Source organism: Protopterus annectens, chromosome 13.part0, assembly GCF_019279795.1.
Source record: "Protopterus annectens isolate FY-2018-M chromosome 13.part0, PAN1.0, whole genome shotgun sequence".
In the NCBI taxonomy this organism is placed as follows: Eukaryota; Metazoa; Chordata; order Ceratodontiformes; family Protopteridae; genus Protopterus; species Protopterus annectens.
Genome location: NC_056747.1, coordinates 1,259,317,518 through 1,259,341,283, shown reverse-complemented (window position 1 = coordinate 1,259,341,283; position 23,766 = coordinate 1,259,317,518). Strand labels below are relative to the sequence as shown.

Here is a 23,766-nt window from a genome sequence, read left to right as displayed (position 1 = left end):
GGGAGTTCCTTGATCTCTCCCACAACACAAACCCTTGGCTATTCCTCCAGTTTTAGAAGGGTAAAAGATGTCTTCATGGAATCATCTTTCAATCCAGACTCTCTTCTCTTAGCTCCTCATAAACCTCACAGGTTTTACAGAGTACTGGACTCATAAATTCCTTTTTAAGAATCCCTCTGCAGACCCAGAGGTGGTCACCCCAGGCCACAAAGGCATTGGGGCAAGTACTTCTCAAAACACATTACCTATGGACAAAGAAAGCAAGGCTGTTGACGGGTTTAGAAAAAAGGTTTATACTTCCTCTACCCTGGCCATGAGGGTCCTCAATTCCCAGTTCCACATAATAAAATACCAACAGGGTATTCTGGAAAAAAATGAAGCAAATGATTTCCTCCCTGGAGGACACGAATACTTCCAAGGATTTGCTTTATTTCTGCAGTTCCATTTCCCAAGTAAATAGGCAATCCTTGCACTGCCGATGTGATGCCCTAGAGGCATCTAGCCAAGCTACTGTCTCTGGCTTGGTCATCAGAAGGCATGCTTGGCACAGGGAACAGACATTATCAGAACATGTCAAATCTAAACTTCTAGAAGCACCCCTGGATAAGGACTCCCTTTTGGGACAAAAGGCTAAGGCTGTGTTAAAAAAGATGGAAGTTAAAGCAAAATCTATGCAAACTGTCAAGACTTCAACAAGTCCTACCTAGGTTCAGTAGGAATTTTCCCACTAAACAATTGGTCCTTTCCCTCCCAATCAAAATCCAGTCAGAGGAAAACCCAAAGCGAAAGGCTGATGGGCAGCAGCAGCAATCACAGAGGGCAAAACAGTGGTCCTCAGGAACACCCAGGCTGTAGTGTTCTAGGCCCCAGGGCCCATGCAGAGATCGGCAATGACTCATCCCCCACCCTCAGCCCCAACCCCAAACAAGATAGGAGGAAGACTTTCCCTATTCAAGGAAAAATGGGCCCTCATCACTTCCAATAAGTGGGTTCTGGAAGTAATCTCAAACGGCTACAAGCCCACTTTCAAAGAACCAGTAAAATTCTCAGGCTACCCTGATGTGCCACAAAACCAAAGGGCAGAGGCCGTTTCTCAGATTCACAACCTGTGCTCTTAGGGCTCTCTGGAACCAGTACCAGGCCACCAGACAGGAAAAGGGTTTTACTCCAGGCTGTTCCTGGTCTCCAGGAAAGAAGGCTGTTGGTGCCCTATCCTGGATCTGTCCATCATCAGTCAGTCTCTCCTAGCTGCAAAATTCAAAATGCTTACTCTTCCATGATCATTCCTCAGGCTGTAATGGTCATCTTAGACCTGAAAGATGCCTACTTGAACATCCCAAAAGATGAATCCTGCAGAAGTTTTCTATTCTTTAGAGTAGGTACCAGTCTCGTTTCAATTCTCTGCATTTCCCTTTGGCTTGTCTACTGCTCTGAAGGTCTTCACAAAATGTTTGGCCCCTGTGATCGCCTTCTGCAGAACAAGAGGTATCCAGATTTACACTTATCTTGACAACTGCCTCATTCAGGCCACTAGTCAGGCCGAGCTCCTCAAGGTTCTGGCCTTCACCCAGACCCTACTCTCTTCCCTAGGGTTCACCATAAACCTCAGCAAATCCAATGCAGCGCCTTCCACCAGGATAGTTTTCCTGGAGGCTCTACCAGATTCCTCCCTCCAGAAGGCCTTCCTTCCCCCAGACTAGGCTTACTTAACCCAATACTTCCGGGACATTATGCAGAGGCAGTGCCTTTCAGCCAGGGAGTTCCACAGAGCACTGGGCTACATGGCATCTTGTATCCTAATGATCCCTCTGGCCAGGCTACATTTGAGGAAACTTCAGTGGTACCTCAGGAATCTCTGGTGCCAGCACTCAATCCCTGGAGACTGAAATCCACCTAATTCACTGCCTCAGGGAGGAATTGGCATGGTGGGCACAAGTATGTGCACAGTACCAGGGTCTCCCCCTTCAGGTTCATCCCTCAGCACCAAACCTTAGCCGCAGAGGCTTCAGACAGCCTGAGGAGCCCAATCCGAAGTGGTTAACTTCATTTTATCTGCAACCTGTGGGTATACGGATCCGTATCAAATCTGAGCCGGCAACTTTTTTCTAGCATCTGCTCCAAGCTCTGAGCTCCTCTCCTTACCCATAATGCCCTACCATCTCCTATCTTCCCTCAGATCTCGTTTGCTGTGCCAGTAGTGTGCATTGTGGTCTCCTTTACTCTGAGCTCAGGGGGTAGTACGTGGTATTTTTTTCTGGTATCTAGGTGTGCTTGAGTGAATTTTTTCCCTTCCTCCCCTTGTGTAGTGTCTCGCCTGGTCGTCTGTGTTTAAAAACAAAAAATAAAAAAAAAACTTTTGCAGGGAGTAGTAGTTAGGCCTGCCCTTCCCCTACCTGTGTTTGTGTGTGGTTTTTTGGAGAGGTAGTGTTTGTACCTTTGAGTGCAGGGCTATGGCTGATCAGCCGAAGACTATCTTTAAAAAAATGTACAGAGTGTGGCCATAAGCTCTCCCCGGCCGATGGTCACACTCAGTGTGTAATTTGCTTGGGAGTGGCACATTTGTCCACTCAATGTGCTATCTGTTCTGGTTTTAACCCGAGGGCCCTTGGGGATCGGAAGGCCAAGCTAGTTGCCAAAGGCCTTCTCCCTGCTGCCATGCTGGAATCTGCCGCGGCCTCTAGTGTCCCACCTCTCACCCAGACAGGGACTCAACCTCCCTCTTCTTCTGGTGATGGGTCTTCTAAGGACAAATCTTCAGTCAGTGCGGCTGACAAAGTAAAAGAAGAAAGGCACAGAGAAGAAAGGGAGAAAAAGGACAGACATCATAAGAGATCCCCAGACAGGGAGCTCTTTCTCAGTCCCCCTTCTCTAAGACGATGAGGCCTGTTTCTCCATGGCTCCAGTCTCCTCGTTTCTCACTGGAGCCGTTGGAACATTCGGACCCGAGGCCTTCCTCCCTACTGTGCAGACCAGCCAGATCCAAGTCGGTGGCCTCTTCGAGGTCGACTCAGAGCCTATCGAACATGGATATGGACAGAATGATGCAGAGATTTGTTCAGACCCAAATTCAGATGGGAGTCTTGCCAGGCCCCTCTCCCTCTGGAGGGGGGACCTCCATGCCTCTTTTCCGCCCCATCTCTCCTTCCCCGATCCATGCTTCGGGGCTCTTGGATCAGAGGTTTTTCGGAGCTGGTAGCTCGGCGCCAACGGTTCCTCCAACCTCTACTCTGGCTTTTACCTTGAGTTCCTTGGATCCGACTTGTTTGGATCTGAGTGACTCTCGGAGCCGTGGACAGGTAGTCGGACCCAGGGGAATGGGTTCTTCGGCTCTGACCTTTTCGGATGTGATCCATTCCCTCGGACCTCAGGCTTCCCTGGCTTCGGCTCCGGTCCCCACTTCAGATCTGGGGAGGGCTTCTCCCACGGCCTTTGAAGTGGTGGAGAGGGTTCTCTCCCAGGGATTGAGACCCAAGCCCATCCCCTCGGATACCACCTAGACCCCCATGGATTTGGCGAGGACTCCATCCTGTCTCAGGGACAGCCCGTGCCAGAGGATCCCCAGGTTAATTTCCCTGAGGAGAAACCCCTGTGGCAAATGGATCCCCTTCTGAAAGTCCCACTGAAGAGGGTCACCGTAAGCGCAAGTGCAAAAGGAGGCACTTGGACTCCCTCGAGTCCCTCACTACGGACACTGACTTAGATGGAAATGGATCCCCCAGGTCACCTCCCGAAGACGTCTCCTTCGGAGAAATTATGGAGATCCTCCGCCAGAGGGGAGGTTGGTCAGCCCCAAAACCTTCTGGGGATGAGTCAGTGTTCCTGGAGGCCTTTGGAACGGGCCCATCTACTTCCTGGGTGTCGTCCCCCCCCCAGCGGACCCCTTGGTGGACCTCATCATCACGAGGGCATGGAAGGAGCCTGACATCGTAGACCTCATCCCCAAACGCCCTGACAAGGTTTTATCTCCCCCTTCCGACAGACAACCTTGGTCGAAAGGAGCCTCAGTTGATGCTATGTTGGTTGCAGCGGCCACACACAAGGAACTAGCACAGGAGAGTTCCTCATTCCACCCTCCAGACAAGGAGTCCAGGTCGGTGGATAGGTTTGGGAAGCGTGTCTACTCCTCAGTGACCTTTTCTATCCGTGCACTAAATTATTTGGCACATGTGATTCTGCTTCAGCGAGACCTTGCTTCGGAATTCGCTGAGTCGCCCCAGAGTCTTTATCGCCGCAGGACAGACAGTTGTTCTCGGCGAAAATGTCTACTCTGAAGTCAGTCTCAAACACGTCAATGCGACTCCTTTTCCATGCCACGGAAGGAGCAGCTAGGGTGGCTGGGACAGGCATAGCCATGAGGCATCATGCCTGGCTCAGGTTGTGTCAGTTCGTGGACCCTTTCAAGGCGTCATTTATCAACGCTCCCTCCGACGGTTCTTCCCTTTTTGGGAAGACAGTACGTGACACACTTGTCCAGAGCGAAAAGGACGGGAAGACTTTGTCTGCCGTCGGAGTCCGCTTCTCTAACCCTCAGCGGTCCTTCTCAAGGAATCAGAGAGCAGAAGATGTGGTTCCGAAAATCTCAGTTTTCCCGGGATTCTCAGGACAACTATTCCCCCAGAGGCAGAGGGGGACAGGATCAACGCCGACCCAGAGGTAGAGGGGGTCCCAGGAATTTCAGGTCTATGGAACGCTTTTCGGATGGACCCGGTCAGCAGCCCTGAGGGGTTGCCCGACTGTCCTACTCTGGAGGCAGTCTGGGGGTGATTGTCCTTACATACACCCAGCGGCATAGGAGCCCATTACAACAGAACTCTGGGTTTTACAGATATCCAGAGGTTATTCTATCCCATTTGTTGCCCCTCCAAATATTACAAAACACCTTCCGGATGTTCCTGTCACTTACATGGAGACCACAGGTCTAGAGGTTTCAAAGCTGCTTCTCAAACGAGCCATCGAGCAGGTCCCCCCTGATCAGTCCGGATTAGGAGTCTATCTTTTTGGTGCCAAAAAAGACGGGGGACCTCAGGCCCATTCTAGACTTGCCAACATTAAACCTGTCGGTAACCAAACAGAAATTCCGGATGGTCACCCTACAGTCCATTCTACCTTATCTCCGAGAGTGCGACTGGATGTGCTCGTTAGACCTCCAGGATGCTTACTACCACATCAAAATACACAGAAGCTCCAGGAGGTTTCCGGCTGGGAACCAGTCATTTTCAGTTCAGAGCCCTACCCTTTGGTCTCAGCACAGCCCCCAGGGTGTTCACCAAGGTAATGACAGTTGTAGCGGCTCACCTGAGGCTTCAGGGTATTCGTGTTTCCATACCTAGACGACTGGCTCTTCGCTGTGCCCAACAAGCATCATTTGTGTCTGGCCTGAGATTATTTCATTCGGTTGACAGATCTGCTGGGAATTACAGTTAATGTTCACAAATCCCATTTGCAACCTGTACAAGTTCTAGACTTCATTGGGGCATGGCTAGACACTTTGCAGATGAAGGTATTCTTAACTCCAGACAGGATCCTACAGCTCAGGTGCCACATAGCTCAGGTAGTGAACTCCAAGTCTTCAAAGGTGAGTGGGGTTCTCTGGGCTCTGGGCTCCATGGCTGCCGCCATATCGATTCTCACTTGTGCGCGCCTTCACATGCGGGTTCTTCAATGGACTCTGGCTGTTCAGTGGTCTTGGCTAGACCTCCCCATAGAATTTCCAATCAAGATCAGTCACATCTGCAGGACGTCTGTTCTTTGGTGGTTAAGTTCACCGGAGATATCAAAAGGACTCCCCTTCATGTCATCTCCAGTCCAAGCCACACTGACCACGGACACCTCCCAACTCGGGTGGGGGGGGGCACTGTTTGGGAAGGACAGTCCAAGGGCACGTGGTCCCAGTCATGTGGTCCCAGTCAGAGACCAAGTTGTACATAAATGTTCTGGAGATGAGGGCAGTGCTTTTAGCGTTGGAAGCCTTTCACACAGTCCTCCCTCTCGGATTGATTGCAATTCAGTCAGACAACATGTCAGTTGTGTGGTATATCAACAAGCAGGGGGGAACCAGATCCTACCCCCCTATATTGCGAGGCCATGAGTGTGTGGGGAATCGGCGATTTCCGCTGGTCAGTTTCTGATAGCAACGCACATCCCGGGGTGCTCCAACATTTTAGTGGACAGATTGAGTCGGGCCATTCTGATGCCTTACAAGTGGTGTCTGAAACGGTCAGTAGCGGAGGAGATCTTCCTTGCATGGGGTCAGCCTTGCTGCGATCTCTTCGCATCTCCTTCCAAAGCGAAGTGCAGTGAGTTCTTCGCTCTGATTCCCTCACCTGGGGAAGTTCCCAGAGACACTCTAGTCCATGCTTGGCCCCCCGGGCTTCGTAATGAGTGGCAATGGTGGATAAGCATACAGAAGTTTCTTCAGAAAACTTGCCAACTACGGTGCAAAGTGATCCTCATTGCCCCGTTCTGGCCTTGTCAGGTTTGGTTCCCATTCCTTTGGTCTCATCTCTTAGCTACCCCGTGGGTTCTGAATCCTTGCCCGGATCTAATCTCCCATCCGTCGGGGGCACGTCCGCCCGATCTAGGCAGCCTCAAGCTGACAGCCTGGTTGCTCCAGTTCCGTTAATTGCCAGGACTCCAGGTCTTTCATCCCTGGTAAAATCCATTCTGGTGGCTTCTCTTAAAGACTCCACTAGGAAACTTTATTGCAGTAAATGGAAGCGCTTTTCCATTTGGGCTTCACAGGGAAAAATAGATCCCTTTACAGCCCCTGTTCCAGAGGTGTTGGATTTCCTGTCTGGTATCTTTCAGCAAGGAGCTAGTTCCTCCACAGTGAAAGTACAATTGGCAACCATTTCCAGTTTTCACGTTGGTGAAGACAACATGGCCTTAGCCTCCTCTAGGCTGTGTAAGGCTTTTCTTAAAGGTACTTTTCTGTTACGGCCGCCTGTCAAGGATTCAGTGCCTCCTTGGGACCTTACTTTTGTTTTATAGACATTGGTGGCTCCTCCTTTCGAACCTGCACCTTTGGTGGACTTGAAATTTTTGTCCTGGAAGTCCGCTTTCCTAGTCGGCATTACATCTGCAAGGAGGGTTTCTGAGCTTCAAGCTCTGTCTGCCGTGCCTCTGTATTTGGCCTTCTATAAGGATAGAGTCTCCCTCCATACTTAACCCTTCCTTCTTACCTAAAGTGGCATCTGAAGCAAACATAAACCAGTCCATTAATCTGCCCGTTTTCTTTCCTAACTTCCAAAATAAAGGTGAACACAACATTTTTATCTTCATAGAACGAAGTCTTTCCACTAGACTGACCAATTGTTTGTTTCCTTTTCCAAAGCATTTATGGGAAAAGCTATTTCTAAAGTTTCTTTGGCCAGATGGATCACTCTTTGTATTTCACATGCCTACAAAGCAAAAGGTTTATCTCCTCCTGGTATTGTTAAGGCTCACTCTACCAGGTCCATGGCAACTTCTGTTGCATTTTGGTCTAGGGTGCCTTTGGATGATATTTGTGCAGCAGCAACCTGGGCCAATTCACATACCTTCATTTCCCATTACAAATTAGATCTGATTTCAAGGGGTAGAGCATCCTTCGGCTCTGCGGTGCTCAGGAATGCCCTTCCATAAGGGCCTCCCAGGATCGGAGTAGCTGGGGACTCTGTCCCAAAGGTTGCAGATAAAATTAAGTTAACTACTTCAGGTAAAGAAGTTATGTACTCACCATAACGTTCCATCTGAGTAGTTATACTTCATTTTTCTGCAACATTCCCTCCCTCCTTCCCCCAGACCTTTTCCTCTCTCTTCAGGATTGGTTTATTGGGCTGAGTTGCTTATGTTTTTAGTTGCAACAAACTCGATCTGAGGGAAGATAGGAGATGGTAGGGCATTATGGGTAATGGGAGGAGCTCGGAGCTTGGAGCAGATGCTAAAACACCGTTGCCAGCTCGGATCCAGTACGGATCCATATACCCACAGGTTGCAGAAAAATGAAGTACAACTACTCAGATGGAACGTTTTGGTGAGTACATAACTTCTTTTTTCCAGCACCTCGTTATCCTAGGGCAAATGGGAAGAGCAGTTCAGACACAAGCAGATAAATTGGAAGGAATTGGTGGCAATACAGAATGACTTAGAGGCCTTCAAAGATCACTGGAAACCGGGAATCCTACTTGTCAAAACAGAAAACACAACAGTCGTGCTACATAAACAAGGGGACACCCACTCTCCTACCCTCTTTGCCAGCTGGCAGTGCCAATCTGGGAGACACCTGATGCAACGGGGTTGCACCTTATGACTCTGTACTTTCTTGGGTCCCAGAACACTCTAGGAGACTGCCTTAATAGACACCTAATGGATTCCCCATGAGTGGCAATTGCTTTAGGAAACATTTCTCAGCATAGTCCAGAAATGGGAATCCTGTCAAATAGATCTGTTTGCCACCAGTGAAAACGCTTAGTAAAAAAGATTCTGTTCCAGGAGAAAGTGTCATACAACCTGGAGGACAAATGCCTTTGCCTTTTCCTTCCTCTGGAGTGATCTGTTTCTTTATGTATTTCTTCCCCTTTACAGGGGTCCTCCTAAAAATCAGGGAAGATGCACCGAGGATCATCCTTATAGCTCCATACTGGCCCAGGCAGCACTGGTGCATCCTGCTACTGAGTTTGACCAAAGAAAAACCTTGGCAGTTACCTCAGAGAGTAGCTCTGCTGACTTGGGCGAAGAGAAAGTTCATGCACCCCAGCCAACAGACTCTCAAACTCTCTGCCTGGATAATTCATCAAAATTCTACCCAGAGCACTCCCTGAGTAGTCAGGTGCTTAATATCCTCAGAGTCTAGAAGACTCAGTACTAGAGAAACACTCTGCCAAGTGGAAAAGATTTTCTTTTTGGTGTCAGCAGCAAGGTCTTCAACCCTGTCTCAACAAACAATTCAGCCATTTTGGAGTACCTGGCTATCTGGGTGGACAAAGGCCTATCCTTTTATCCATTAAGATAGACGCTTCTGCCACTTCAGCTCACATTCCTACTCTTCCTGCAGTCATTTCCCCACTCCTAATAAAACCATGCTGGGGACTGCTGCACATCAGACCTCCCAGGAGGCAGCCTGTCCCACCTTGGGACCTCAACTTTGTTCTAGAAAAATTGACCTTACCCCTCTTTGAACCATCTGCTTCTACTGATTTAAAATTCTTCACCTGGAAGACTGCCCTTTTATTGGCTATCATCTCAGTTAGGAGGGTCTCTGAGTTGCAAGCCTTCATGGCAGTGGAACCCTTTCTTATCTTCCACCAAGACAGAGTTTCAGTCAGAACTAATCCTTCCTTTATGCCCAAGGTGGTCACAGACACTTGCCTGAACCAAGCCATATATTTGGCTACATTCTTCCCTAAGCCACAGAACCACGGAGAAAGAATCCTTCACTCCTTGGATTTACACAGGCAACTTCGCTGCTATCTTGACAGGACTAAAACCTTCAGAAAGTCAGAACAACTGTTTGTTCCCTTTGCCTTGGGCTCTGAAGGAAAACTAGTTTTCAAACTATCTCCAAGTGGATCACCCACTGCATTTCAATTTGTTACACCTACCACAGCCAGATGTCTTCTGAGTCTGTCAGGACCCATTCAATTAGGGCCAGTTCTACTTCCACTGCATTCCTAAGGGGAGAACCTACCAAAGACATTTTGGAAGCAGCTACCTGGTCATCTCTGTATACCTTTACTAAGCAGTACAGTGGCGGATCCAGGAATTTGCAAAAGGGGGGGCGCAGTCTGGTTAGTTGACTACCAGGGTCTAAGCGGTCAAGTGGGACACTAGGTTTGTTGGTTGTGAAAAGACCATCTTAAGAAGCTCTGACGTGTTTAAAGACATCAATGTACATTCAGTTGCATATGATTTTGCTGTAGATATGGCAGAAGAAACAGGTAATTCTTGTGCAGCGCACACAGCACTTGAACAGACTGGGTAATCTCTGGGATACATACCTGTCTCGCCAGCAGATCCAATTTATATCACAGGTAAGGTTTAAGTCTTTAGAACAGGTAATTCTGGTACTGTTTGTTTTGTGGATATGCAGGAGGTCCAGCACAGTGGGGTCTGACAATGCCCTGCATATCAGGAATAGCTTTCACCTCAAAAGCATGTAAGAGACAGAATACAGGGATAGAACCTTAAGGCAGTCTGCATAGGACATTTTACTTAACCCTGTATTCTTTTAGTGAGGAACCTCTGTGGACGTTCCAGTAGTTAGATATGCCTGGCATATATCTCAACTGCACAATTTTTCCAGAATGTCCAGATTTTTGCCACATATTTTTTGTCTGTTTTTCATAAAATTGTGGTTTTCTGGCAAATTAGTGGCAAATCACAAAAGACTGAAGTTAGAAAATAATGACATTTGAGTTTCCGACTTCATACCCTTCAGTAAAGTCATGCTAATACAAACCCTGTTCTTCTAACTTTCTAAGTTTGTAAGAGCAATATTTAAAAATTGTCCCTACTTTTGGGCCTTTGTCCCACTTTTATAAATGCCTTTGTCCAGATTTCTTGCTCTAAGAGGTTGAGAGGTAGAATCATGTCAATTCATCAATATACTCTTAATTACAGCATTATTAACCATGACATGAGCTTTCTAGATGCAGCTGTTAGTAAAACTTTCACATTAAGGAGAGCTACATGAATGTACACAAACATTATTGAGTTACCTATAAACTTTAAAACAACTACGACCGATTAAAAAACATGTTCAATCACTTGTTACTGGCTGCTGTGCATACCTCTCTTAAAATGTAAATAAGTTAATTTTTTGTTATTTTTCACGTGTTCTCTTTTCCTTGCATCTATTTCAATTCTATATTTTTTTCTTTTATATTTCAATTATATTTTTAATCATCATTTCAGTTTGCTAAGGACACTAGGGTTGTTGTTGAAGTGACAACCCCGATGCCTTGTGCACAAATGGGGGGGGGGGGGGGCGCTGTGAATAGATTGATCAGGGCTGTTGGTTGAAAAGTCGGCCAGTATGAGTGCCTCATAACCTATTTAGGGTCAAATAAAACTGAATTTAATTGACACTGTGGCCAGTTTTTGACTGCAGTTACATAGTCTATCAATAGGCAGTTCAGCCGAAACAAAACCGTCAAACTATGTATTTTCTTATTCAGTTACACATTTAAAATTCTCAGTTCAGAAGAAAAGAACCATTAGGTCTGCAAATCCCCCACTGAGAGAAAAATAGGGAGATATATTTACATTCAAACATATAAAGTGCTGTCATTTTTGGGCTTCAGTTCAAATATCTGACACAATATTCTACAATAGCGCCTTAACTTAACCAAAAGCAGTGGCACAGCTAGAGTCTGTGCTGCCCAGGAATGTCTGAGTTTGTAGCCCCCCCCCTCACAAAAATCATGATCAAATGGAAGTCCTAATACACAACCCCCCCCCCCCCAGTCATTCCAGTGTCCCATTACTTGGCCTATTTCTCCCCATTTACCATAAACACTAATTTACATACCGCTCTATGCTTTACTTTTACATTTACTATTATGGATTTCATTTAAAATTTTATTTTAAAATTTTATGGCACAAACACTGATAATGGAAATCTGCTAAACAAAGGAAAACAGTCTCACAATGAAAATAGACTTAGCATTAAAACTTCTCTGCCTTTAAACTCACATTCATTGAAACAGCATTGAAACTCACATTCAAAGAAAATGCATCTGGCCAGTGACGGATAAAAAGTTTAACTTTGGGCTGTTTTCAAATCATAGGCCACTTGCACACATATTTAGGAGCATGCAGACATACATGTGTTCTTTGATTCACCTTCTTGATTGTATTAAATTATATTCCTTATATAATACAGCACATTTGTTAGAGCATGTTTTAAATTTATTATTTTGAACATTTAATACATTAAAGCAACAATGACAAAACTGCCCAATTCAGAACATTTCCATCAAAGTCTAGTGAAACTTCTATCATTACAACCCACCAATATCAGTAAATATGCGCAATCTCTGCAAGTCATAGGTTCATAGGTTCATACTAGGCTATCTGCCCAAGGGCATTTATAAGCCTAGCCCATAGTTATGTGGCTTTCGCCACCCCTTTAGTTTGAATAAAAACTATGCCTATCATTTTGCTGTGCCTCTGTCAAGCAGTGACGCTGAAGTAATCCCTGGGGTATATCTGCAATCTCCCATCCATTGGTCAAGATTCCTCTTGAACAAGACCAGGGAGGTGCTCTGCCTCACATGTACCGGGATTTTGTTCCACAGCATAGGGAGTCTCTGGGTGATGAATCTGTCCCTCCAGCACGTTCTATTTATAACCGTGTCAAGGTTTAAGTCTCCCGCCCTTGTGGTTCTGAGGGATCTAGATTTTTTGAGGTGAAGCATATTCATCAAATCTGGGTTTGACATGGCCTTATATGTCAGGCACAGGTCACCTCTGAGCAAGCGGTATGAGACTGAATAGAGCTGGAGTTCTTTCAGTCGGGCAGCATATGACATATTTTTGAGACCCTTTATCCTTTTGGTGAGGAACTTTTGGGGCCTTTCAAGCTGCAGCAGGTGTCTGGTCAGATACATTCCGAACGGGCATTGTACTCAATCATAGGTCTAATAAGTGATGAGTACAGGGGACGATGACCTCCTTGATCTAGATGTGAATCCCTTCATGATCAGGTGGGTGATATAGAAGGTTTTCCTAACTACTTTAGCAACATGAGTGTCAAACGAAAGGCTACTGTCAACCTGGGTCCCCAGATCTCTGATGACTTTTTCTGTGCTCAGTGGATTGCCACCTATATGGTAGCTATGGGTAGCCTTGTTTTTCCCAAAGGGTATGACTATGCATTTTTTGGCGTTTAACTTCAGGCCATGGCTCTGGCACCAGTTATCCATTTCTGTGAGGCCCTTCTGGAGGATATCTGTGTCAGATGTGTTTTCGACTATGGCGCCCAGTTTGCAGTCATCTGCAAACTTTGTCAGCCATAACCCTCCTGTGTTTGCTTGTACTTCAGAAAAGTAGATGCCGAACAAGAGTGGACCCAGGACTGAGCCCTGTGGGACACCACTTGTGACAGGCTTTGAGTCTGACATGGCTCCAGCAACTCTGACCCTGTGGGTTCTGTCACTTAGCCAGTTTGCAACCCATCTTGTGATGTATGGGTTTACATTCAAGCTGATGAGTTTTTCGATGATACCTGAGTGGGGTATTGTGTCAAGGCCTTTGCCAGGTCGAGGTAGGCTGTATGGACTGCCTTTCCCTCATCAATGGCCTTGGTGACTGTCTCGAAAAGGTCAACCAAGTTTAAGAGGCAGGATCTGCCTTTGACAAAGCCAAACTGAGTTGGATCCAAAGTCTGCAAGTTCCCTATGTCTTTATTTATGAGTTCCATTATGATCCTCTCCATGGCTTTGCAGATAAGGCTTGTCAAGCTAATGGGGCGGTAATTTCCAGGGTCTGTGGAGGCACCGCCCTTATGAAGTGGGACCACAGTCGCCGTGCGCCACTCCTTGGGTACGTATCCTGAGGTGAGGCTAAGATTAAACAGCTGTCCTAACTGTGGGTTTAATTCCTCATTGAGTTCATGAAGCACACAGCCGGGGACACCATCCGGTCCCATGGATGCTGTGTTTTTGCCTTAGTGAGGGCAGTTCTCACCTGGGCGTTGGAGATGTTTGGGGGCTACAATCCTCTGGAATAGATATCTCTCCTTTTGGGGGAGGGGAGAAGTTTGCACTGAACCTGTCAGCCAGTATATTGGCAATGTGTGTAGGTTCAGTAATTTTCACATCATTTTGAACTAATTCTGAGCATATCTGGGAGTTTCCTCCTAGGTTTCTAACATAGCTAAAGAAGGCCTTATGATTCTCTTTAGAGTCCTTGGCGATTTTTCTCTCAAAATTTGCCTTGGATGATTTTATGAGAGCTCTTAGTTTTTACTTATAATGATCAAAGGTGTCTTACCTTTCAAGGATTTTGCTCTATCTTGTAGTAGCTTCCTCCTTTTGTTGTAGAGCTTGTTTATGGCTGGGGTCCACCAGACTGGACGCTTGCCTTTGGTACAGAGAGTCTTAGTTTTGTTTGGGATTGCCTGATCCATGCAGTCCTGTAGGTGCTGGTAGAAGGCATTTGTAAGTGATTCAGCGGTTTGAGTAATGTTTACCACTGGCTCAGGGGCCTTAAAGGAGACCACACTAGTTTTTAGAAGTGTGAAATCGGCTTTTGAGAAGTTTTTCACTGTGGTCTTTTTTGTTTCAGGTGGGGGCGGGATGAGGACCTCCAGCGAGATTAGTTTATGATCTGATCTCACCAGTGAGGGGTATACTTCCGGTGTTGAACATTTTGATCCCATGTTCTAAATCCATATTAAAGAGATCTGTAACTAATGAAGTTGCTGCTAGCAAACAATTTTATATTTCATTGTTTCATCTACAAGTAAAGTGCCTGTTGCCCTTGAAGAATAAATTGCCCATGTTGCATTAAAAAAAATGATAAGCTAGTAATATTGCAATAGGGAATAGATGGCAAACTGATTACCTAGTAATGATGAAACTTATCTCCTCCAAAGGAGAATCTACACAGGACTGCAGCATCCACCCCCTTTAAAGTACAACATAGTACCATATCAGCAATCCATCTACATACTGTGGGATTGGAACCCACAGCCTTCTGCATCAAAAGCAAGTATACTATCTGCTGTGTTACTAGCAATGCGAACTGGGCATAAGCAGAACTTCTCTTTCCCAAAAGCTCTCAGCTCCTTGTAAAATTCACTTGACAATCAACTAAATCCTTTGCAGCACAAGAAATCTAGTAAACGCCAAAATTTATTGGGGGATCAAAAGCCCAAAACCAGGAACTAATGTTAAATATTGCTTGCATAATCTTAGAAAGTTACTAGAATAAAACATGATTTGTGTTTCCATGCGTTTCCTGAAGGTACGAAGACTGAAATTTAAATGGCTATCATTATTTAGTGAAATCAATTCTCACTGATTTGCCAGAAAACCACAAATTGTAAGAGGAACAGACCAAATGTATGAGCCAGACATTCAACCCGGCAACACACAGAGCAATAAGAACCAGCAGCAAGACAAATTAAACACTCTGGCAGCAATAAGAATCAGCAATGCATTCACTAGTGCACTCGCAGGTAGCAATAAGATGATCAAAACAAATGCTGTACTGTATTTCAAATTGTGCGGCATGCACAGACGTGACTGGAAGAACAGATGCTATGGGCCGAAGATGAACACCCTTAAAAATCACTTTTTTTTTTTCAATTAAAACTCTTAATGTAAATGTGTGCCTGGGCGCAGACCACCCCTCTAGCACCCCCCTCCAGCTACACCATTGACTAAAAGCATTTTAAGTTATCTGACCATCGTGAGATTTGTTTTTAACTTACCTCTCATATATCAAACTTTGTTTAAAAAAAGCAATAAAGATCAGCTATCCATTTAAACATTATTTGTTTATATTATAATTTCTTCACAACATCACACCCTGTCACCCTCGCTGGTATCAATGAACTGTCAGACCAAATTGTTACCAAGACCAAAAAGTAACATGCTCAACACATGACACATCATTAAGTTTGCTATTTCCTAGCCCCAGCATTCACCCTGCCTCACAGCAAGCATGTTAGTTAACTACTGGCTTAAGCAATACCTAGGAGTGCACAGTAGGCCACTCTCAACACTAGAATATTTTAATATATTAAGTGATTTGTGCCTCAGTGCTTGGAGAGCCAAGTACCTGATTGAATTCAAAATGTATATAATTTATAAGTACAATAACAGTTATATTTATTAACACATACCTATTTATTGACCACATACATGGACTGGCCCAATGCCCTTTTCAGTCATGACGCAGGTTCAGGAAGGAGCCAAAGGAATATACAGTTGTATTACAGTATGATAAATTCTGAGTTCATTCAACTCATAATAAAGTCTTTGCATGACTTGGTAAGTTTCAGATAACAATGATAAAATGTACTTCTCCCTAGAAAAAAATAGTCTTACTAGTATAAATATCTGTGGACCTCAGAAGAACATTTGAAAGTAATGATCACCAAATTATTATATAAAATGTACACTCTTACTGGATTTGGAATAATACAATGAAATGGATAGCTGTCATTTTAATAAAACTTTTTGTTTTCATTGACATAATCAGGCATTGCCTCATTCCACAAGGATTATATTTTTTTTCATTTTTTCAGGTACTATTACTCAAAAAGTTCCTTCAGTAATTTTTATTATATGCAGGTTTGGACAAATTATTCACATCATAGAAAGGCAGCTTACATGTTCCTTCTAACACCCTAATTAAATGTGTTGATGAAAATAAGCCTTTATTAAATAAAAATGTGTATATTCTTTTCGAACTAATACAAAATTAAAACATTCTAATTCCACGAAGATCTTTGATCTACAAGTCATCAGTTTCCAATTTTCAAGGTGCCAAAACGGTACAGTTTTCTCCAGAAGAGTATTATGTGCGTTAAAGATTTCTTTGTAGTCTTTAAGAGACCGCATAGTAATTGTGTTAGTTCTCCCCTTAAACATTGGTGTTTAAGGGGAGAACTAAGAAAATTACTACGCGGTCTCTTAAAGACTACAAAGAAATCTTTAACGCACATAATACTCTTCTGGAGAAAACTGTACCGTTTTGGCGCCATAAAAATTGGTAAGTCAATAAAATAAAAATTAGCATTACCTCAGTGCACATCACTTTGTCACTGTAGAAGAGTAGTTTCAAAGTCAACTGTATTTTTATTTTAAAATTAAACTAAATTAATTTCTAACAAAAGATTAACTTACTCAGCCATATGACAGCTCCCACCAACACACGTAAATTACAACGGAGATGCAGTTGGAGGAGGATCGTTATAAAAAAAAAAAATCATCTGACTGCAACCTCCAATCGCATCTCCGATGCATTAGGCGTGTTTGGAGACAGGATCCTTTGGGAAGATGCACCTGATTTAAAAAAAAAAAAAAAGTTTAAAAAGGGGCTGGCGCGCGCCCCTGCGCCCATGCCTAAATCCGCCAGTGCAGTACCACCTGTCAGCCTTCTCCAAGTCCAGAGTAGGATTTGTGACTGCCATCTTGCAGGGCATCCTCTCTTCCCATTAAGGCCCTTACCACTCTCACCTCAGCTTTGGGAATCATCCCGTAAGTCGGGACTGCAACGGTGAAGCATGAAAAACATAGTGCAGTTGTGTTCACTTACCATAAACGTAGATGTTCAAGTGCATTTACATTTGCAGTCTTTCCATCCTCCTATTCTCCTTACAGTAGCAGCTTATTTCTCTTCTCTGTCGTACTCTTACAGAGGACTCTCTGCAGGGATTCCCTACAGGCCTCATTTCCTCTAACCTTGTCCCTTGCTTAAGGTTCATATGGGGCTCCTGCCTTCTAGGAGCAAGAAAAAAAACTGATGTCATGGTGTTGGCTGACTCCCTTTATACCCAACTGACCTGATGTCTTGGTAGGGTATCTGCCAACCCAGGGAGGAGGGAGATTTTTATTCTAGTAGTCGGGCTTCCAAAGCAGGAAATCCCATAAGTCAGGACTGCAACAGTGAATATACTCAAACATCTACATTTATTTTAAGTGTCCCCAACTGTACTATTGTAGCAACAAAGGATGGAGCCTCGTTCTGAGGTGAGTGGAGATCAGAATGGGTAGCAGCACTTAACAGGAAAAGGACAAAAAACAGGGGTCAGCAATGGAGGTAGAGGCTTTTTCACCTCCTTTGAATAAAGGTACTCTACACAACTTTAAAGGATTTAAATTTATAACTACAGTCATTTGGACGTCAGCTCATTGTATGGAGATTTATTTTGTAAAGGTTGTACTTTTGTTCCGGGTTCTAAATTCAAATTGGTTGAATATTTGATTTAAAAATTTTAACCCGGAAATTTACCACTTTAAAGACTGTTTTTACAGGTGGCTTGGATAACACTCTCCATACACCCAGTCTTTTTAATCCCCCAGTGTCCCCTTTCTTGGCTACGTTTAAAAAAGCATGTGAGGGAGAACTGAGGGGTTTAAAGGCCAGACATGGCTATTTTAATTTATTGGCTGGGGCAAGAGAGCTTATGATGGATTTCAATGGCAACCGTTTCTATTAGAATAATGAAACCAGATAAAGGCAGTGGTGCAGTATTGATGGACAGTTGTGTATATTCTCAAAAAAATGTTAAGGAGTATCTCAACAGTGGTGATTTTTTGTCATTGTCAATAATAATGAAATCGACAGCATATCGTCTCATCGATATTTGACTTGAGGATCTTAAAATGAACTATGAGATCAAAGGTTGGTTATGATTTTTTGAAAGTGGAGAAACCTGTTATCCTGAACATTTTCAGCATTTCCAAAGTGCATAAGTCAGTGTTAGGACCTCCACTTTAACCTATTGTGGCAGCGGATTCCAAGACGGAACCTTTAGTGAAATTTGTTGATTTCACCTTGAAATCAGTTTTCAGCGACAAGCCTTGTGTATTGAAAGATACTTGGCACTTCCTTAATGAGGTGCATCGGGTCAAATTTAATGAAGGTTTAACATTTTTGGTTATTGACGTTAAAGATTTATTTTTGGTTATTCCTCACAGGCAGGGGTTATGTGATGGTTCAATGAAGGTTTAATATCTGGTTCTAATTTAAACCAAAACACCACCAATTTTTTGGTAGAAGCTATGGAAATTGTACTGGCAAATCATTTTTTTTAATGTGAATATTTCAAACAAATTACGGGGGTGGCTATGGGACCATCAGCAGCCCTAGTTTTTGCCAACTTAGTTCTGTGGTGGTGGGAGAAAAGCATTTATTTTTGCATCTCGTTTTGTTAGTCCTATTGAGATTTATTTAAGATTTGTGGGTATCTTTATTGGGTGGTCCGGTGATCTAAATGAGATTGGTGAATCTGTGATTTCTGTTAATGGTACAGCTTTGTTTTTTTTTTAAGTCATTATTTTAATGATTTCAGTTTTTTGTGGGTGTTAAAATTGGTAAAAACCTTGAGGTTAATAGGTTTTCATCTACTGTGTACAGGATGGAGACTTATTCCAACAGCTTATTGCATTACAACTACCGCCATCCACCTTGGCAGAAGAGAAATGTGAAAAAATTTCAGCTAGCATGACTTATTACAGATGATGTGACCTTTTATGATGAAGTTGAAATTTTAAGTACATGTTTCAGGATAGACAATGTTCTGTTGATTTCATTAACAATTTAAAGGATGGAGTCATCAAGGATAGCCCCTTTGTTATAAACCTGCGCTGAGGGACTCCTTGGAGCTTTTTAATGGTACTAACACTGGGGTAACTTCCAGAGATAAGATTGGTAATTTAGACAGCAAAGGGATTAAGACACTCTCTGTGGCTTTGGTTTGTGGATTTAGTAATGCCACAGAAGATGTTAAAGCCATTGTAGACGGGAACTGGTGCAATTTTATAAAACCCCAGGGAGCTGGCACTTTTCTGGGTGTATGTCCCACCATGGTATTTAGAACAGACCAGTTTGAAAAAGATTTTGAGAAGGGTAGAAGCAGTAAGTGCAAGGAAAACCTAACATTGAATGGATGTTTAAATGTGGGGCTTGTGCCAATGCAAATATGTTTACGAAGGGGTAAATAGGAGAAGGCTATGAAAATGAGAATTTACCTATGTGTATGTGATTACCAAGGGGGATTCTAATAATGCTTTATATAAACACTATGAGAAGTGTCAGAATTTAATTTTTTAGAAAGATTCCCTTTTTGATAGCAGTGGTAATTGAATTGATTTGTGTATGTAGAAAAATGAGAATTTTACTGACAAATGTTACTTGATGCACTACCCCTCCAGGTATTAATGATGAGTATCTAACAACAGTTTGATGAAAAGGATGTGTTCATGAGTGTTAAATCATTTTGTATGGAACATTGTATTGACTGGGAATAGGTGCTTGAGAACTCTTTTAGTTGATGTACGATGGCTTTTGGATTATTGGTACAAGTTTTTTTTATATACAAGATTTTTTCCATGTAAAGCTTTTTACACATGGATTTTAGTGTTGGTGCATAAAAGTTCTATGTTTTTAAATGCATTAAGATTGTAATTCTGTTGTTGAATCATTAAACAGCACTGTATCATAGGATATTTAAATGGTTCCTTCAGAGGAACATTTTGTATGACAAAGTTTACAATGAAAGCACTTGTTTTTACCTTGCATGACTGCAGATTTTACTGCCGTCTACAAGAGTATTTATTTTGATGTTTCATGATTTCTAGACGGATTTTTGTTATGGTTGAGTTTTCTCCTTCTCAAAGGCAAAATTGGGTCAGTCTTTTTCAAAAGTAACTTTAACTAGATGACTCCCTGATTATATTTCTCATGACTACAAGGAAAATGTTTTGGACTTACTAAAACCTCCAAGGGCTTATTCCACAAGATCTGTTTCATCTTCCATTTTATCAAGAACTTTAAATGACATTTGTACAACTGCCACTTGATCCAGTGCTTATGTTTTGATAGATACTTATCAATTGTATATTTTTCCAAGGGATAGAGCAGTGTTTGGGTCTGCTGTCCTCTGCAGTAGCCTTCCATAAAGACCACACTGGGTTCCAGCAGCTGGAGAGACTTCCCATTGATTGAGGAACAGATGAAAAAGACATAATCTGTTGCATCGTTATGGCAAGTACCTAACTGTTGTATCAGTGTTCTTGTTTTCATCCTGCCTCAACCCCCCCCCTCTTCATTCATCCCCCTTACATTAATGGAAGATGTATATATGGCTTTCTGGTATGACCTGAGGGGTATTCCCTATTGGTCTTTCTCTTGTTTCAGCTACAGATCTTTTATTTGACTCTGGAACGTTGGCAATTATTTTTCTTTCCTTTTATGAATACCATTGTATTTAGTCCTTTGAATTCTAAGACTAAAGGGGCAAACGCGATCTGAAGTAATACAGGGTTTCGAAGGGATTATATGGGTAGGTAAGGGGAAGAGCTTGAGCTACAGATCCTAAGTCTGAAAAGTGACCAAAGTCTGATCTAAAACCCATTGAGGACAAAAACACGCAACTCAGATGCATTGGTATGGTGAGTACATAACTTTTCTTCATGTTGTTTAACTGATTTGCAGCAGTGGGTACTAACCTTGTTTTTCTGTGCCGTAGGACTTTTTTGACGTCCATGAAGCACCCTCAGCTGAACGCGCTATACAGCAATGTTGTGAAAATATCCTGCTGAATGCAGCTTGGCTCAAAAGGGATGCGAATGACATTCAACTTTATCTAAAACAGAGGAAACTCTCAACACCACCTACAACTGAAAAGTGAACATGTGTTGGAACTGTTTATAACCTGACAGCCTTATCTGAAATAGAGAAGGACAAATTGAATAGCTAATTTACAGTGAAAAGCCATGTCATTTCTCCAAACAAAACAAAAAAAAAAAAAAGCCAATTGGACAATGAATGTAGTTAATTATATCCTGCTCAAACAAGACAGAATGTGCAGTACAGTAGGGTGCATTTCAAGACTACGTAATAGGACTTCAGGGAAAAGTTGTTTTAAATGTCACTGAGCTCAACCTTGTTATTCACTAAGCTGAGTCTCTTAGTAAAAGGTGGCGCCTATAAATAAAGTGCAGACCTGAAGAGAGGAAGTGCTTGAAGTAATGAGGGACCCTCTGTCTTTGTTAGTGCCACCCTCTGAAAGGTCTGTAGCAAGAAGGGATCAACACACAGTATAAAAAGCTGTACACCTGTGAGTGCTTTGGCTTAGTGCATGTAAGTGATTGAAGTGAAATGAGGTTTATTGCTGAGAACGGTTAAGCAGGAACATGGCAGATAACTAGTGCAAGTTTTAAGGAGAATTCTCCTGGGATATGCGGAAGATGCTATCATATATGAGCCACATGTAAACTGATTAATTTTACTTGACAGTGGATTAAGGAGTTATATAAAAAGTCAAATAGGTTTTTCATTCATTAATGATTAATATGTCACTTTTGAATGGAAAATTTCATGCCATTAGGACGTTATTTTAATTATTTTTATTTAAATTTGACACAGTGACAAATTCAGTAGCTTTAAAATGTTAACAGTCTTACTGCATTTTTGATGTAAACAGTTGCCTGTGTCCTGCAGGACTGTATGTTTGCTTAAAATTTTCTGGTCATATTTCCCCATTTTATTGAAGCCTTTTCTGATATGTTCAACCTTTTTTCTTTAGTACCAACATCTTTAAGTGTGACTTAATTATATTCCAACAAATTGCTAATGTCCATGTCGCAATGCAGTACATCCCTGCTACATTTGTTGTGCTACCATTTCAGTGAAATAAATTTGCTGTTAATGAATCTTTGCTTCTGTAATCGTGATTATGAAATGAATCTGGTTAAAAAGTGCTTGACAAAAACTTTTCTACCCCCACAGTACAGTATGAAGATTGTGTCTATTAATCTGAGCGTTACAACTATGGAAATGGCATTGTAAAATGAGTAGCAGAAAGTCAGAAAACTGTCACTTTCATGTCTGCAAAATGTTAAGTCTACAGTACTCATATTGATAGACTTAGTGATATAAAATTGCTTTAACTCCAATGAGTTAGTGTGCATCCATAAATACCCTTGTCTTTACTGGGAATGTTAGTAAACCTAGGCAAACAGAGTAAGTGTGGATAAATAATTGTGACATCATGACACCTCTGCAATGCAAGTAAGTTTGGATATTTTTTCCTGACCAATCCCCAGTTTGGCATTTATTACTATATTTGCTACCCTTGACACTGAGGGATGACCAATACTGCCTTCTGGTGAATGTCATGGTGGTACCATGCTAGGAGAGGATCACTAATCCATGTACCATGCAGTTATCTTTTGCCACTCCCACGTTTGCTTTCAGTATTGACATTAATCATTGAAAAGTTTCCACCATCAGCACCTGGGATATTCAAGCATTTGAAGTGTTCTTTAGCTGACAGATTGAGCCAAGACTTGCACTGACACTGCCTCTGTTCTTGAAACCATCTAAAGACCTAAATTGGAGGCTTAACTTAAAATCTCACAAGATGCCAGCATTGATAGTTTGCAGCAGGGGATTTGGAAGTAAAATCACTCATGAAGGTACCTCTGGACAGTAGCAGAGCATGTGGACAAGGCAATAGATGTGAAAGGCAGACAGTGGTTTTACTGCTCTGGAGATCAACTCTGTTACTATGAGTAAACTAGCAGTCCTTGAGTGTAAACTACTACTCTTTGACTAGTGAGGATTTCATTTTGTCTACCACCAACTTCAGCCAATAGTAGAAAGTCCATGAATGATGCACTACTGAATACAACCTAGAAAGATAGTGTGACGTCCCCATTCTGGGCCAGTAATCAAGGGGCCTGAACCTTCACCACATCACTTTCACTGGAGGGGGACGTTCACTTGGAATAAAGATAGATACACACACAATTTCAAGATGCAGCTCTCTGCATCAAGCACAATTTCTAAGAGTACACGGAACACATTCAGTCCGAAGGTTGGTTTCTTTCTCTCTCTCTCTCTCCAGATCCCCACTAAGACTCTCATTGGCACAGCTGTAAAGTTGAGTCCTAAGCCGAGTGTCCAGACCAAGTCCTCCAGCACACTCTGTGAAACTAGTGCTTTGTGTCCCTTCTCCAAGCAGCTGACACACATACTTCGAGATTTGATTTTTCTCACACACACACACACACACACACACACACACACACACACACACACACA

The 23,766-nt window shown here is 43.1% G+C and overlaps 1 protein-coding gene across 1 annotated transcript in view; it reads left to right on the top strand.

Moving 5' to 3' along the window:
• Positions 1 to 22,373, top strand: part of NPEPPS (aminopeptidase puromycin sensitive) — a 1,948,381-nt gene extending 1,926,008 nt beyond the window's left edge. Inside the window, exon 26 of the mRNA XM_044054968.1 lies at positions 21,188 to 22,373. Coding sequence (XP_043910903.1) covers positions 21,188 to 21,349 — 162 coding nt within the window. The 3' untranslated portion in view covers positions 21,350 to 22,373. The remainder of the gene's footprint in view (positions 1 to 21,187) is intronic.
• The last annotated feature ends 1,393 nt before the right edge of the window (positions 22,374 to 23,766 follow it).